General features: G+C 39.4%; 1 protein-coding gene and 1 pseudogene across 10 annotated transcripts in view; one reads left to right on the forward strand and one right to left on the reverse strand.

Annotated features, from left to right (window-relative positions):
- The window catches only part of MYO19 (myosin XIX), a 57,364-nt gene that overhangs the window by 19,781 nt on the left and 19,276 nt on the right, over positions 1–18,307 (reverse strand). For all 10 annotated transcript variants that reach the window (XM_077165044.1, XM_077165042.1, XM_077165043.1 and 7 more), the window contains one exon: positions 742–874. In XM_077165044.1, the coding sequence (XP_077021159.1) occupies positions 742–853 (112 nt within the window). In that variant the 5' untranslated portion in view covers positions 854–874. The remainder of the gene's footprint in view (positions 1–741; positions 875–18,307) is intronic.
- On the forward strand, positions 6,122–10,477 carry LOC143685633 (small ribosomal subunit protein uS15 pseudogene; annotated as a pseudogene).

Consider the following 18,307-nt stretch of genomic DNA (forward strand, 5'->3'; position numbering starts at 1 on the left):
AGGGGGTTTCCTTGGAGATGCTACCCAAGGTGGGTTTAACAGCTTACTGGAGCCCTTTAAGAGGGAACAATTTTGGAAAAAGCTTCAGAGCTGACCCAGACAGACACATTTAGAGATGCAGAAAGAAAATGCCCGCAGGGAAACTGTTTGAAACCAGAAGCCAAAGAACCAATAGATGCCAGCCACATGCCTTCTAAGATCGGCCTTTCTTGAGTCAAGGTATCTTTCTCTGGATGCCTAATCTAGTTTAGTCATCTTTATGGTCTTAGAACTGTAAATCTGTAACTTAATAAATATCAACCCATTTCTGGCATATTGCATTTTCAGCAGCATTAACAAACTACAACAGTGCCCCTAGACAGTAGGGCACAACATCTGGGTTCTAGCTCAACCTGGAGAGTAATTACTCTGTATCCTTAGATAAATCCCCTTCCTCTCTGGACCATCAGGAAGCTAATGGAAAGAGGGACAGGATTAGGTAGCCTAGATGAGACACAAGGTTCTCTCCAGGACCAATGTTATATGAACTTATGAGCTGGAGGGAGGGGGATGATGGGATGACGTCATCTATATTTGCAGTAAGCCCTAAGGAGTACTTGGGAGAAGGCGGGGGGAGCGAAAGCAGGGAATGATATATTCATTCTCCAGTCTCCATAACAGAGACAGTCTCAAAGCACTGCACTTTTCCCAGGAAGGATCAGGAGAAATGGGATGCAATGGTACAGGAGATACTGAACTCACCAAAAGCTTCCATGACAGGGTTGGAGTTCAAAATCCGCTGTTCGATCCTCTCCACCACTTTGTGGGTTTCCCAGGATGTGGGTGAGGTGGCTACCACAGCATAGAACTTCATCAGGCAGCGAGATGTCCATGTCTGCAGCAAAACAGCCTCATGGGAGCCATGTCCATGTTTCTTTCTGCTCTGAGACTGCCTGAGGGAACGGAACACCCCAGAGCCCTCTTCTCCACCATGTACGCTGCTGACCAAATGGGTTAACGCTGAATTCAACTCTGGCCTTGGAGAAGGCACTTCTTCCTGTGAAATGGGATGCCTGACTTCTGCTTCTCCTGGCAGCAGAGGATGCAAAGGTAGGTTGGAGAAGAGAATGATAAGTATCCCGATCTGGGCTACTTAGTGTCTCTGAGGCCTCACAACTAATTGAGTGTTAACTTTGTGGCAGGCACTGAACTAAGGAAGCTTTCTGTGTATTTCTTCACTAACTGAATGCATGCAGGTGCCATTATCTACTTATTTTTAAAATGGTGAAGCCAAGGCATAGAAAAATTACACAATTCACAAATTTAGTAAATGATAGATAACTTAAACCCAGGCAGTCTAATCATGAAATCTTAACCTTTTGTTTTAAATCAGCTAAACTGAGATACAGTTTCACTTTAATTTCCAATTGTTTGTTGCTAAGATAGAAAAACACAATTGAATTTTATATACTGATTTTGTATGCTATTACCTAGCTGAACTCTCTACCACTTGCTCTACAATATTTCAGTTGTAGCAGCTTTCTTTGTAAATTATTCAGGTTCTATAGACAATCATGCTTTCTGCCAAAATTATAACTTTATTTCATTTCCAATGTTTTTTTTCTCTTTTCTTTTTTCCCCATATTGCAGTGGTTAAGACCTCTAGAATAATGCAAAATAGAGATTTTATCATGAATGAATGATTAATTTTCTCAAAGGTTTTTCCTCTATCTATTGAGATGATCACGACTTTTCTGTTTGAAAGTCTACTGATATGGTAACTTATGTTAATTGATTTCAACTGTTAAACCAACCATTCATTCTTGGGATAAACACTATTTGACCACTGTGTTGGTTTGAATCTGTTATGTACCCCAGAAAAGCCTATGTTCTTTTAATCCATCCCTGGGTACAGACATATTGTCTGCACAACAGGTACAGACAAAAAAGGTTTTGCTTAGATTGTTTACATGGAGATGTGACCTGGCCCATTCAAGGTGGGTCTTAATTCTCTTGCCGGGGACCTTTATGAGAGAATAAAAGGCAGAGACATTTTGGAGAAAGCTCAGATTAAGAAAACACCCCAGGAAAAGCCAGAAGGACCCACAGGAGCTGAGAGAGCCATTATGAAACCAATCCAGGAGAGAAGGGCCAACAGATGTCGCCATGTGCCTTCCCATGTGACAGAGAAACTTCAAATGCCAGCAGCCTTTTTCTCAGTGAAGGTATCTCCCTCTTGATGCCTTAATTCAGATATTTTCATGACTTTAGAACTGTATCTTTGTAGCCTAATAAATATTCTTTGAAACAGCCAACCCATTTCTGGTATATTGCAATCTGGCAGCTTTAGCAAACAAACAGCTATGAAGAATTATTGTTTTTATGCACTGATGGATTCAGTTTGCTAATATTTTGTTATAGTTTTTACTTCTATGTTCAGAAAGGATAAGGGTCTGTGGTTTTCCTTACTTTGTAGGGTCTTTGTATAATTTTGTTACTACAGTATACCATGAAATGAAATTGGAGATGTTTCTTTTCTTCTATTTTCTGAAAGAATTTGGGTAGAATTGTTAACATTTCTTCTTTAAATACTTGGTAGGTGTGCCAGTTTGAATATTTTGTGCACCCCAGAAAAGCCAAGTTCTTTTATCTTCATTCAATATTGCCGGGTGGGAGCTTTATGATTATTTCCATGGAGATGTGAGCATCCAATTGTGGGGGGTAATTTTTGATTAGATGGTTTCCATGGAGGTGTATCTCCACCCATTCAAGGTAGAGTTGTTTACTGAAGCCCTTTAACTGGAACCATTTTGGATAAAGCTTCAGAGCCCACACAGCCAGAGACCTTTGGAGATGAAGAAGGAAAACACCCCCGGGGGAGCTTCATGAAACCAGAAGCTTGGAGAGAAAACTAGCAGATTTTGTCATATTTGCCATACGCCTTTCCACTTGAGAGAGAAACCCTGAACTTCAACCTATCTTGAGTGAAGGTAACCTCTTGTTGGTGTCTTAATTTGGACATTTTCACAGCCTTAGAACTGTAAACCTGCAACTTAATAATTTCCTCTTTTTGAAAGCTGATCCATTTCTGCTAAATTGCATTCCAGCAACTTGCAAACTAGAATAGATTTTGGTACCAGAGAAGCAGGTACTGCTTCTATTTGCAAATATCAAACATGTTGGAATGGCTTTTTAATTGGAAAAGGGGAAGATTCTGGAAGAGCTTTGGGGAGTTTGATAGAGAAGGCCTAGAATGCTTTGAAAAGACTGTTGGTAAAAATGTGGACTCTAAAGATACTTCTGATAAGGACTTAGACAGAAAGGCGGCAAGGGTTATTATAAATGACCCTTGTTTTAAAGTTGCACAAAATTTATCAAAGGTGACTGCTGGCTGTAGATGGAAGGCAGTTGTTTTTTTTATGCATGGTCCAGGAATCAAAGAAAGACAGATTTTAAAAGGCATGAAGTTGGATATTTAGCAGAAGATACTTCCAAATTAAACGTGGAAAGCGCAGCCTGGTTTCTCCTTGCAGTTTATAGCAAAATGCGACAGCCAAGAGATAAGCTGAGAACTGAACTCTTTGGTACAAAGAAAGCAGAAACTGATGTTTTGGAAAATTCTGGGCTTCCAGAAAGGGAGACCCCAGAAAACAGTGCCCCACATGAGGATTTAACACAATGTGGAACTAGTCAGCCATTTCAGAAAAAGCCAGGATTGAAGATGGAGTTATCCAGGAAGGATCTGTGGAAACTCCTTCTGTCTGATGGTCATTATTCTTACTTACTATATAGAAAGCCAAAAACAGTGTTGTGGGATCTGTATAAATGGAACCACTCCAGTCTGGACTGGGGGGGCTCAGAAAAGTGACAAAATGAAGGTAAAATGTCTATAGAGACAGAACCATGAAGGCTGGGGTCTGAAATCAAGAAAGGAGAGCGAACACACCCAAGTACTCGGAGAGGGTGAGTCTGCCCTGAAGGCAGAGGGTAGTAGGCCTTTCATCTTCTTGGAGTGGAAGAGGTGTGCTGCCTCAGGTATTGGAGAGGGTGGAGCACATTCCTTTGGGATTGGGGAGAGCCTGGCTGTCACAACATGGAGGAGGTTGAGCTTGTGCCCCAGAGATGGCAGAGAGCCTGGGTGAGGCCCAATGCTTGGAGAGGGTAGAGCTGAGAAAAAGGTGGTCTCCCCAATATCCCTCAAGGTTGCATTCAGAAAGAGGTGGGGCACTGCACTGGCCCTTGGAAAGGGTGGGACTGTAGTTTTCTAAAACCCCAAGGAGAAAGGACTCTCAGAGTTTGAAATTTAATGGAGTTTGCCCAGGTTTTAGAAGCTGCTTGAGTCTGGTGACCTATGTGTTCATGTCCAATTTTTCCCTATGGAAATAGGAATATGAATCCTATGACGGTCCCTCCTTTGTATATTAGCAGTAAATAACTTGTTCTGAGTTTTACAGGTCCAGAGGCAGAGGAGAATTTTGCCTTAGGATGCATCATGCCTGCAGCTGACTTTAATGAGATTTTGTACTGTTTTCTGGCTTTGTATTGCATTTGTTACTGAAATGGTTTAAGACTTTCTGATATTGTGATGGAACCAATGTATTTAGCATTTGGAAAGACACATTCTTTCCAAATGGTCATTTGGAAAGACCAAAAGGTGGAATGTGCCCGTTTGAATCCTTTGCCTCAAGAAAATAAGTTGTTTCATTTTCATTCAATATTACTGGGTAAAAGCTTTCAATTAGATGATTATCATGGAGATGCATCTCCCACCTTGAATGGGATTTTTACTGGAGCCCTTTAAGAGGGAACCATTTTGGATAAAGCTTCAGAGCCCACACAGCCAGAGACCTTTGGAGATGAAGAAAGAAGATGCCCCTCAGGGTGCTTCTGAAACAGGAAGCCTGGAGAGAAAAGCCACTTTCGCCATGTGCCTTTCCACTTGAGAGAGAAACCCTGAACTTCATCAGCCTTTCTTGAGTGAAGGTAACCTCTTTTTGGTATGTTAATTTGGATATTTTCATAGCCTTAGAACTGTAAACCTGTAACTTGATAATCTCCCGTTTTTAAAAGTCGTTCCATTTCTGGTATGTTGCATTCTAGCAGCTTGCAAACTAGAACAGTAGAATTCACAAGTGAAGTTATTGAGCCAAGAGCTTTCTTTGTGGAAAGGTTTTTAACTGGGACTTCAATTTCTTTAATAAACAAAGGCTATTCAGATTCTATCCTTTCTTTTTTTTAATATTTTTATTGGTAAATCTTCATATATACAGCCCATACATGGTACACAATCAATGGCTCACAATAGCATCACATAATTTTGTATTCATCACCATAATCATTTTTTAGAACATTTGCATCACTCCAGAAAAATAAAAAGAAAAAAGAAAAAATTCATGCATCCCAAACCCCCTACCACTCCCTCTCAACGACCACTAGTATTTCCATCTACCCAATTTATTTCACCCTGTCTCCCCCCTTTTATTTATTTATTTTTTTATCTATATATTTTTACTCATCTGTCAATCCCCTGGATAAAAGGAGCATCAGACATAAGGTTTTCACAATCACAGAGTCACACCGAAAAAGTCATATCTTTATACAATCATCTTCAAGAATCAAGGCTTACTAGTGGTCAATGAGAGGGAGGGGTAAGGGTTATAGCATGTACGAGTTTTTTCTTTTTTATTTCTTTTGCTGGAGAGGTGCACATGTTCAAAAAAATGATCATGGTGATAAATACACAACTATGTGATAATAATGTGAGCCACGCCACTACTGTAACCACATCAAGAATGTGTCTACGTTTGTTGTTTATGATAAAAATATTAAAAAAAAAAAAAAAAAGAATCAAGGCTACTGGAACACAGCTCAACAGTTTCAGGTGCTTCCCTCCAGCCACTCCAATATATCATAAACTAAAAAGTGATATCTATATAATGCACAAGAATAATCTCCAGGATAACCTCTTGACTCTGAAATCTCTTAGCCACTGAAATTTTATTTTGTCTCATTTCTCTCTTCCCCCTTTTGGTCAAGAAGGCTTTCTCAATCCCTTGATGCTGGGTTCCAGCTCATCTTAGGAGTTCTGTCCCACGTTGCCAGGGAGATTTAAACTCCTGGGAGTCAGGTTCCACTTAGCAGGATGGGCAGTGAGTTCACCTGCCTAGTTGGCTTAGAGAGGTCACATCTGAGCAATAAAAGAGTGTCTCTGGGTGTGACTCTTAGGTATAATTTTAAGTAGGCTTAGCCTATACTTTGCAGGAGTAAGTTTCATAGGGGTGAACCTCAAGACTGAGAGCTATAGCCTATCGATTTGGTTTTCCCCACTGCTTGTGAAAATATCAGAAATTCTCCAAATGGGTATGAATATTTCCTCTTTTCTACCAGTGCCCCCAAGGGGACTTTGCAAATACTTCTTTATTCACTGCCCAAATTACTCTGGGATATATCAGGGCATCACACTAACCTGGACAAACTGACAAAATCTCATGCCCTATTTAAGATTCATGTACCCATAGTGTTCAACTAAACTGACCACACAAGTTAAATTAGATAATGCACTACCCAAAATAAAAAGTTTGCACCAACTAAGCATCTTTCCCTTTGGTCTCACACAGAAGTTGAAGCTCTAAAATATGGATGATTATATATTTCTTCTCTTTTCCCCTTTTGGTCAAGAAGGTTTTCACAAGTTTGTTTTTCAAAATATTTCTTCATGTCATCTAAATTGTAGAATTTAATGGCATAAAGTTCATAATATTTTCTTATCAATCTGTAAGATCTGTAGTGATGCCTTCTCTTTCATTCCTGATATCGGTAAGTTGTCTCTTTTCTTTCTTTTTAAAGTTTGACGAGTTATCAATTTCATCCATCTTTTCAAAGAAAGAGCCTTAGATTTCTTTTTTTTTTCTATTTCCTATTTTGTTGATTTTCACTTTGCAAGTTCCTTCCTCTGTTTACTTTGTGTCTAATTTACTCATTCCCCCACTAGTTTCTTAGGGTGGAAGCTAGGATCATTGATTTGAGTGTTTCGTTCTTAATATAAACATTTAACACTACACTGCCCTTTTTTAGTGCAAATTTTGACATATTGGGCTTTCATTTTCATTCAGTTCAAATTCTTTTCTTTTTAAAAAATGATAGAATTTTATTTTTCTCTAATCTTTCAGGATGTGGAAAGAAGCTTGAAACAAATTAGGTTTCAGAACATAAAGGAAAGTTCCAGAACGGAAATATAAAGCAAAGGTAATAAACATTTTTATCCTTTGTTTCCATATTAAAAAGTCAACTGGAGGGCGGGCCGCGGTGGCTCAGCGGGCAAGAGTGCTTGCCTGCCGTGCTGGAGGACCCCGGTTCGATTCCCGGCCCCAGCCCATGTAAAAAACAAACAAACAAACAAAATATAATAAAACAAGAAAATGTTTAAAAATGTTTCCCTTTCTTCCTCCCTTCCTTCCTTCCATCCTTCCTTCCTTCTCTGTCTTTCCTTCCTTTAAAAAAAAAAAAAAAAAAAAAAAAAGTCAACTGGAGACCTATATCTTGCCATCTAAGTCATCTTCAGGATTTTTTCCCCGTATTTATATATAAATATTTTTATTAGAGAGGTTGTAAATTTACAGAAAGTCCATGCATGAAAAAAGAGTTCCCACATACCCACCTCCATTTTTAACATTTTGCATTTCTATGGTACCTTAGTTAGACTTGAGGAGAGAGTATTATAATGTACTATTAACTGCAGTCCACAGTTTACACCAGCAAATTCTTTTCTAATATCCTTCTTGTAATTTCATCTTTGACCCATAGGATATTTAGAAGAGTTGTTGAATTTCTAGATGCTGTAGGATTTTCCCAGTGTCTTTATTATTAATTTCTAGTTCAATTCTACTCAGATCAGAGAACACAGTTGATAGATTTTAATTCTTTCTAAATGAGATTTGTCTTATGGTTCAGAATATGCTTTTATATTGGTGAATGTTCATGCATACTTGAAAAGAATACTGAACCTTGAACTATAATCTGTATTTTATCTATTTCTCCTTTCAATTCTATTAGCTTTTACTTCATGCATTTTGTAACTCTGCATTAGCTATATTCACACTTAGCAATGCTTTATCTATGGGGACTACAGCTTTATAAAAATTTATTTCTTAAATAAGAAGACTAGGGCTGCAGAATGGATGTTTTGGTAGTATCATGAAAACAACATTAATCTTGTACATCTCCACTGGAGCTCTTGGGTGACCAGGTGCATTATAAACAAGCAGTAATATGTTGAAATGAATCTTTTTTTTGAGAAGAAGTTCTCAACAGCGGGCTTCAAATATCCAGTAAGTCATGCTGTAAACAGATGTGCTGTCATCCAGGATCTGCTGTCCGTGTATAGAGCACAGGCAGATATTAGATTTCACGTAATTCTTACGGGCCCCAGAATTTTTGGAATGGAAAATATGGGCATTGGCTTCAACCTAGTCACGAGCTACATTAGCCCCTACCAGGAGAGAGAGCCTGTTCTTCGAATGTTTGAAGCAAGGCATTGATTTCTTCTCTCTGGCTATCAAAGTCCTAAATGGCATCTTCTTCCAATAAAAGGCTGTTTCATTTACATTGAAAATCAGTTGCTTAGTGTAGCCACCTTCATCGATAATTGTAGCTAGATCTTTGGCATAACTTGCTGCAGTTTCTACATCAGCATTTGCTGCTTCATCTGGTATTTTGTGTAATGGAAATGGCTTCTTTTCTCTGCTAGTTCAAACTTATCTTCTGCAGTTTCCTCACCTCTCTCAGCCTTCATAATATTGAACAGAATTGGGGTCTTGTTCTGGATTAGGTTTTGGCCCAACAGAATGTTGTGGCTGGGCTGGTGTTCCATCCAGACCACAAAAACTTTCTCCCTATCAGCAATAAGGCTGTTTTGCTGTCTTATCATCTGTGTGTTCACCGGAGTAGCAGTAGTTCTTCAAGAACCCTTCCTTTTCCATTCACAACGTGGCTAACTGTTTGGCACAAGAGGTCTAGCTTCCAGCCTTTCTCATTGAGCTAAATAATTTCTCACTTTTGACTTAAAATGAGAGGCGTGCAGCTCTTCCTTTCATTTGAACACTTAGAGGATGTTGTACGGTTATTAACTAGCCTAATTTTAATATTGTTGTGTCTCACAGAATAGGGAGGCCTGAGGAGAGGGAGAAAGATGGGAAACAGTAGGCTGAGAGAGCAGTCAGGACACACCCAACATTTATTGATTGAGTTTACAGCCTTATATGGTTTGTAGTACCCCAAAACAATTACAATAGTAACATCAAAGGTAACTAATCACGGATCACCATTATTGATATAGCAATAAGGAAAAAGTTCGAAATACTGCAAGAATTACCAAAATGTGACAGACACATGAAGTGAGCAGATGCTGTTGGAAAAACAGCTCCGACAGATTTGCTTGATGCAGATTTGCCACAAACCTTCAATTTGTAAAAAACGCATTATCTACAAAACACAATAAACAAGGTATACCTGTAGTATGTAACCCTTTGGATTGGCTTTTCTACAAAGCATAATTCCCTTGAGATCAACAACAGTTGTTAAGTGCATCAATAGTTTGTCCCTATTTCACTGCTGAACAGTTGTCCATGGTCTGGATGTTTACCATTTAAGCAAGGAAGGACAGATATGTAATGTCCCAGGGCCCAGTCCCCAACCCCTCCTCCATTTTGAGAGCAAGTATTTCACACAGCCACCCACATGACTGCAGACAGACATTAAAGGTCAATGAATATGAACCACCACTCCCCCACACACCCCATCACTGTTGGTAACTAACTCTTGTGAGACAATGCTAACCCAAATCTCACGAGTTAGCTGAAACCCTATTCTAATCAAATCTCACAGGACTCTGTTACACTTTATGAGGTGCCCTCTTGGCATGTCCCTTTCCTTTTAGTTTTTGGGTACTGAGTGCTGACCTTCATGTCCCAACTGGCAAGATTTTCCTCCTGTTAATAAGGCCCTAATTAAAAAGCAAGCGTACTTTTTTTGCTGCCTGACCACTGCCGTCTTGGACCACATGCACGCTGCTAGGGCCTGTCCCAGTCAGCTCTGCCCTATCACTGCAGCATCCCCACCTGGTTGAAGCTGACATCTGATGACGTGAAGGAGCAAATCTACAAACTGGCCAAGAAGGGCCTGACTGCTTTGCAAATCGGGGTGATCCTGAGACTCACATGGTATTGCACAAGTACATTCTGTGACAGGCAATAAAATCTTGAGAATTTTTAAGTCCAAAGGACTTGCTCTTGATCTTCCTAAGGAGCTCTACCATCTAATTAAGAAAGCTGTTACTGTTAGAAAGTATCTTGAGAGAAAAAGAAAGGATAAAGATGCTAAATTCTGTCTGGTTCTGATTGAGAGCCGAATTCATTGATTGGCTCGATATTACAAGACGAAGTGAGTTCTCTTCCCCATTTGGAAATATGAATCATCCACAGCCTCTACCCTGGTTGCATAAATTTGTCTATATACTTAGGCAATAAAGTAAACGTTTAACTAAGAAAAAAGGATAAAAAAAACCTTATGGGTAATATTCTGCCTAGTGCATTCTTTGGTCTCGGGGTTGAGTTAGACTGGACCAGGACATCTGAGCAACGTCCAGTTTTTGGTTGTTATGGATAAAGCTGCATACAGGTATGTGAATGTAAGTTTTCGTTTCTTTGTTATAAATGTCCAAGAGTACAAGTGCTGAATTGTATGATAATGGCACGCTTGGTTTTATAACAAATTGCCGAGCTATTTTTTCTACCAGCAACATATGAGAGATTCAGCTTCTCCATTTCCTTGTCAGTACTTAGTGTTATCACTAGTTTTAATCTCAGCCATTCTGATAGGTTTGTAGTGGTATAGTGGTGTGGTGGTTATCTCATTATTTGTATTTTCCTAATAGCTAATGATGACAAAGAGAAGAGAAGCTATCAGGAGATGAGAGATATTGAGAAAATTATCATAAATGAAAAATGAAAGATCAGTGGAGGGCAGATCCAAGATGACTGATTAGGGAAAGGCTGGGTTTACTTTCCTCCTAGAAAAACAACTGGGGGTCAGGCAGAAACTTTCTGCAACAATAGATCAGGGTTCTAGAGATTGGGGAGAATGTTCTCTTCAGTGAAGAGACAGAGAAGCTGTGGTGAGGGAACATGAACAACTCCCCCTCAGTTTTGCATCCTATCACCACCCCCACTCTTGGGGCAGAAAGCATACAGTACTCCAGGCCCTAGTCAATGGGCAGCTCTAGACTGAAAGGGGAGCAGAGGTTCACAGTCCCCCAAATAGGGTGGGACATGATTCAGCACAGTGCCAGTTTTGGCCAGCAAATTTGAACTGCTGTAACCACCAGTGGTTTAAACTCACTAAACCCACTGTAGTTATGCGATTGTCTGCACTCCACAGGGAGCTTCTCTGCCTTCTGAGGGTTGAGGAGAATAGGCTGCTGCTCTGCTGGGAGGCAAGGAAAATGCAGCTCCAGGAAGACATCTAAAAAAGGCTTTTGGGTGAAGAAGGCCACATACTGGGCAGGTGAGGAAAGTGTTCCTTTGGGGAATGTAATTAAAGGTTTTTAGGCATCTTTACCTGAACTTTTCCCTGGGGCTCTGGGGAGTTGGTATGCACCCCCTTCATGGACCTCTGGCTCAGCTGTGGTTAGGTAATACTGATGAACCAAGTGTCAAGGAAGAGCATTAATACAAAGTCAATCAACAACAATATCTTTGACAGGAGAGAATCCAATATTCAGAGTAAACTCGCCAAAATAATCTGATGCTGAGATATCAGAAAAACAAAACAAAAAAAAAAAAAACAAAGCCATGCCAAGAAACAGTAAGTTATGGCCCAGTGAAAGGAACAAATAAAAATTTGGTGGAGATACAGAATCTGGAGCAGACTAACCAAAGATGTTCAAACATATCTCCTAATCCAATTCAAAGAGATGGCAAAAAAGATAAAGGATATTAAGAAGACAGGGTGACTATAAGGAAGTATGCAAGGAAAAAAACAGATCTTATGGGAATGAAAGGCAGAATAAGTAAGCTTAAAAATGCACTAAAAGTACACAACAGCAGATTTGAACAGGCAGAAGACAGGATCAGCAAGCCAGAAGAAAGAGCATCTGTTTTGGAACAGACAGAGAAAAGAATGGGGAAAATTGGGCAGGGTCTCAGGGAACTGACTGACAATGCAAAAAAGCATAAACATACGTGTCATGGGTATAGTAGAAGGAAAAGAGGAGAGAAAAGAAGCAGAAGGAATATTTGAGGAAATAATAGCCAAGAACTCCCCATCTCTCATGAAAGGCATTGATATATTGGTCCCAAAGCACAAAATATCCCAAACTGAATAAATCCAAATAGACCTATTCCAAGATACATACTAACCAGACTGTTACATGCCAAAAATAAAGAGAGAATTCTGAAAGCAGAGAGAGAAAAGTGATTCATAAGATTCAAGGGATGCCTGATAAGATGAAGTACTTATTTTTCATCAGAAACCATGGAAGTGAGTAGGCAGTGTATATGTTCAAGATACTGAAAGAGAAAAATTTCTAGCCAAGAATTCTCTATCTGGCAAAACCTTTCTTCAAAAATGAGGGAGAATTTACGATATACAGAGATAAGCAGGAAATGACAATTTGTTAACAAGAGACCTGCCCTGTAAGAAATACTAAAGAAATCTGGCAGGCTGAAAGGAAAGGACAGGAGAGTGAGGTTTAGAAGATAGTATAGAAATGATGATCATCAGTAAGGGTAACTAAAAGGGGGAAAAAAGATAAAAATAAGATATGACACATAAAAACCAAAGAATAAAAATGATTGAAGTAAACATTGCCTTTACAGTAATAACATTGAAGATTAATGGATTAAACTCCCCAGTCAAAAGACACAGATTGGCAGAATGGATTAAAAAACAGGGCCCATTCATATGTCGTCTACAGGAGACACATTTTAGACCCAAGGACAAACATAGTTTGAAAGTGAAAGGCTGGGAAAAGATATTTCATGCAAACGACAATTAGAAAAAAGCAGGAATAGCTATACTAATATCCAACAAGTTAGACTTCAAATGTAAAGCAATTAAAAGAGACAAAGGACACTATGTATTAATAAAAGGAACAATTCAACAAGAAGACATAAAAATCATAAATACGCACCAAGCCAGACTGCTCCAAAATACATGAGGCAAACATGGAAAAGAGAAATAGACACATCTACCATAAGAGTTAGAGGCTTCAATTCCCCACTCTCATCAATGAATAGAACATCTAGACAAAGGATCAATAAAGAAACAGAAAATTTAGACTTCCAGAGAAGGTGGTGGCTTAGTAAGACGCGTGGATCTTAGTTCCTCCTCAAGAACAGCTACTAGGGGAGTAGAAACGATACAGAACAGCTCCCGGAGCCACGACAGAGATCAAAAAAGACAGCGTACCCCATCCTGGAATGGCTGACTGGCTGAGAGAACCTGCTCCGGTGAGATCGCCTACGGGCGCGGGATTACCCAGGCTGGGGCGGCAAGAGGCCGAAGTCTCTTCCTTCCTCCTTCCCGGGCCAGCTGGGATAATTGGACAGGTGGTCCCCTCAAGCTGCGGCAGCTGGCGCCCCCCCCCACGGGTGGCCCCCCGGACCAACTGGGAGAATTGGAGCGGAGATCCCCAGGCCGCGGAGAACGGTGACCGGGGTCCCTTCCAAACACGTGACTTCCCGGTCCAGCTGGGAACGGTGCACTCTCCCGGGCCGCGGCAGCCGGCGCCCTCCCGCCATGCTTGGCACCCCGGGCCGACTAGGAGATTCGGACGGGCGCTATCCCGGGCTGCGGCGGCTGGCGACCCTCCCCGCAATCGGATCTCTGGGCCAGCTGGCACTCTTCCAAGCCGCTTTGGCTGGCGAACCTCCCCCAGGGCGAGAGTTTTCCAAAGTTAAAGGACCCACAGCACCTTTTACTGGTGGGACCCGCAGACAAACGTGTGCCACAAGTGCCACTTACTAGGCAGGATAAGAAAAACAGAACCCAGAGATTTCACAGAAAAATCTTACAACCTGTTGGGTCCAACACCCAGGGAAATCTGACTAAATGCCCAGACGCCAGCAGAAGATAACGGATCACGCTCAGAAAATTGAAAATATGGCCCAGTCAAAAGAACAAACCAATAGTTCAAATGAGATACAGGAGCTGAGACAACTAATGCTGATATACGAACAGAAATGGAAACCCTCTTCAAAAACGAAATCGATACATTGAGGGAGGACATGAAGAAGACATGGGCTGAACAAAAAGAAGAAATAGAAAAACTGAAAAAACAAATCACAGAACTTATGGAAGTGAAGGAGAAAGTAGAAAAGGTGGAAAAAACAATGGATACATACAATGATAGATTTAAAGAGACAGAAGATAGAATTAGTGATTTGGAGGATGGAACATCTGAATTCCAAAAAGAAACAGAAACTATAGGGAAAAGAATGGAAAAATTTGAACAGGGGATCAGGGAACTCAAGGACAATTTGAACCGCACAAATATACGTGTTGTGGGTGTCCCAGAAGGAGAAGAGAAGGGAAAAGGAGGAGAAAAACTAATGGAAGAAATTATCACTGAAAATTTCCCAACTCTTATGAAAGACCTAAAATTACAGATCCAAGAAGTGCAGTGCACCCCAAAGAGATTAGACCCAAATAGGCGTTCCCCAAGACACTTACTAGTTAGAATGTCAGAGGTCAAAGAGAAAGAGAGGATCTTGAAAGCAGCAAGAGAAAAACAATCCATCACATACAAGGGAAACCCAATAAGACTATGTGTAGATTTCTCAGCAGAAACCATGGAAGCTAAAAGACAGTGGGATGATATATTTAAATTACTAAAAGAGAAAAACTGCCAACCAAGACTCCTATATCTAGCAAAATTGTCCTTCAAAAATGAGGGAGAAATTAAAACATTCTCAGACAAAAAGTCACTGAGAGAATTTGTCCAAGAGACCAGCTCTGCAAGAAATACTAAAGGGAGCACTAGAGTCAGATACGAAAAGACAGAAGAGAGAGGTATGGAGAAGAGTGTAGAAAGAAGGAAAGTCAGATATGATATGTATAATACAAAAGGCAAAATGGTAGAGGAAAATATTATCCAAACAGTAATAACACTAAATGTTAATGGACTGAATTCCCCAATCAAAAGACATACTGGCAGAATGGATTAAAAAACAGGATCCTTCTATATGCTGTCTACAGGAAACACATCTTAGACCCAAAGATAAACATAGGTTGAAAGTGAAAGGTTGAGAAAAGATATTTCATGCAAATAACAACCAGAAAAGAGCAGGAGTAGCTACACTAATATCCAACAAATTAGACTTCAAATGTAAAACAGTTAAAAGAGACAAAGAAGGACATTATATACTAATAAAAGGAACAATTAAACAAGAAGACATAACAATCATAAATATTTATGCACCGAACCAGAATGCCCCAAAATACGTGAGGAATACACTGCAAACACTGAAAAGGGAAATAGACACATCTACCATAATAGTTGGAGACTTCAATTCACCACTCTCATCAATGGACAGAACATCTAGACAGAGGATCAATAAAGAAATAGAGAATCTGAATACTACTATAAATGAGCTAGACTTAACAGACATTTATAGGACATTACATCCCACAACAGCAGGATACACCTTTTTCTCAAGTGCTCATGGATCATTCTCAAAGATAGACCATATGCTGGGTCACAAAGCAAGTCTTAACAAATTTAAAAAGATTGAAATCATACACAACACTTTCTCGGATCATAAAGGAATGAAGTTGGAAATCAATAATAGGCGGAGTGCCAGAAAATTCACAAATACGTGGAGGCTCAATAACACACTCTTAAACAACGAGTGGGTCAAAGAAGAAATTGCAAGAGAAATTAGTAAATACCTCGAAGCGAATGAAAATGAAAACACAACATATCAAAACTTATGGGACGCAGCAAAGGCAGTGCTAAGAGGGAAATTTATTGCCCTAAATGCCCATATCAGAAAAGAAGAAAAGGCAAAAATGCAGGAATTAACTGTCCACTTGGAAGAACTGGAGAAAGAACAGCAAACGAATCCCAAAGCAAGCAAAAGGAAAGAAATAACAAAGATTAGAGCAGAAATAAATGAAATTGAAAACATGAAAACAATAGAGAAAATCAATAAGACCAGAAGTTGGTTCTATGAGAAAATCAATAAGATTGATGGGCGCTTAGCAAGATTGACAAAACGAAGAGGAGAGAGGATGCAAATAAATAAGATCAGAAATGGAAGAGGAGACATAACTACTGACCTCACAGAAATAAAGGAGGTAATAACAGGATACTATGAACAACTTTACGCTAATAAATACAACAATTTAGATGAAATGGACGGATTCCTGGAAAGACATGAACAACCAACTTTGACTCAAGAAGACATAGATGACCTCAACAAACCAATCACAAATAAAGAAATTGAATCAGTCATTCAAAAGCTTCCTAAAAAGAAAAAGCTTCCTAAAAAAATCGAAGTGGAGGGAAAACTACCTAATTCATTCTATGAAGCCAACATCACCCTCATACCAAAACCAGGCAAAGATATTACAAAAAAAGAAAACTACAGACCAGTCTCTCTAATGAACATAGATGCAAAAATCCTCAATAAAATTCTAGCAAATCGTATCCAACAACACATTAAAAGAATTATACATCATGACCAAGTAGGATTCATCCCAGGTATGCAAGGATGGTTCAACATAAGAAAATCAATTAATGTAATACACCATATCAACAAATCAAAGCAGAAAAATCACATGATCATCTCAATTGATGCAGAGAAGGCATTTGACAAGATTCAACATCCTTTCCTGTTGAAAACACTTCAAAGGATAGGAATACAAGGGAACTTCCTTAAAATGATAGAGGGAATATATGAAAAACCCACAGCTAATATCATCCTCAATGGGGAAAAATTGAAAACTTTCCCCCTAAGATCAGGAGATCAGGAACAAGACAAGGATGTCCATTATCACCACTATTATTCAACATTGTGTTGGCTGTTCTAGCCAGAGCAATTAGACAAGAAAAAGAAATACAAGGCATCAAAACTGGAAAGGAAGAAGTAAAACTATCACTGTTTGCAGACGATATGATACTATATGCTGGAGGCCCAGAAAGGTTCGCTGCAAAACTACTGGAGCTGATAAATGAGTACAGCAGGGTAGCAGGTTACAAGATCAACATTCAAAAATCTGTAGCATTTCTATACACTAGCAATGAACAAGCGGAGGGGGAAATCAAGAAACGAATCCCATTTACAATTGCAACTAAAAGAATAAAATACCTAGGAATAAATTTAACTAAAGAGACAAAAAACCTATATAAAGAAAACTACAAAAAACTGCTAAAAGAAATCACAGAAGACCTAAATAGATGGAAGGGCATACCATGTTCATGGATTGGAAGACTAACTATAGTTAAGATGTCAATCCTACCTAAATTGATCTACAGATTCAATGCAATACCAATCAAAATCCCAACAATTTATTTTTCAGAAATAGAAAAACCAATAAGCAAATTTATCTGGAAGGGCAGGGTGCCCCAAATTGCTAAAAACATCTTGAGGAAAAAAAACAAAGCTGGAGGTCTCGCGCTGCCTGACTTTAAGGCATATTATGAAGCCACAGTGGTCAAAACAGCATGGTATTGGCATAAAGATAGATATATCGACCAATGGAATCGAATAGAGTGCTCAGATATAGACCCTCTCATCTATGGACATTTGATCTTTGATAAGGCAGTCAAGCCAACTCACCTAGGACAGAACAGTCTCTTCAATAAATGGTGCCTAGAGAACTGGATATCCATATGCAAAAGAATGAAAGAAGACCCATGTCTCACACCCTATACAAAAGTTAACTCAAAATGGATCAAAGATCTAAACATTAGGTCTAAGACCACAAAACAGAGGAAAATGTAGGGAGATATCTTATGAAACTTACAGTTGGAGGTGGTTTTATGGACCTTAAACCTAAAGCAAGAGCACTGAAGAAGGAAATAAATAAATGGGAACTCCTCAAAATTAAACACTTCTGTGCATCAAAGAACTTCATCAAGAAAGTAGAAAGACAGCCTACACAATGGGAATCAATATTTGGAAATGACATATCAGATAAAGGTCTAGTATCCAGAATTTATAAAGAGATTGTCCAACTCAACAACAAAAAGACAGCCAACCCAATTACAAAATGGGGAAAAGACTTGAACAGACACCTATCAGAAGAGGAAATACAAATGGCCAAAAGG

The sequence above is a fragment of the Tamandua tetradactyla genome, chromosome 6 (assembly GCF_023851605.1).
Source record: "Tamandua tetradactyla isolate mTamTet1 chromosome 6, mTamTet1.pri, whole genome shotgun sequence".
NCBI classification, from domain to species: domain Eukaryota; kingdom Metazoa; phylum Chordata; class Mammalia; order Pilosa; family Myrmecophagidae; genus Tamandua; species Tamandua tetradactyla.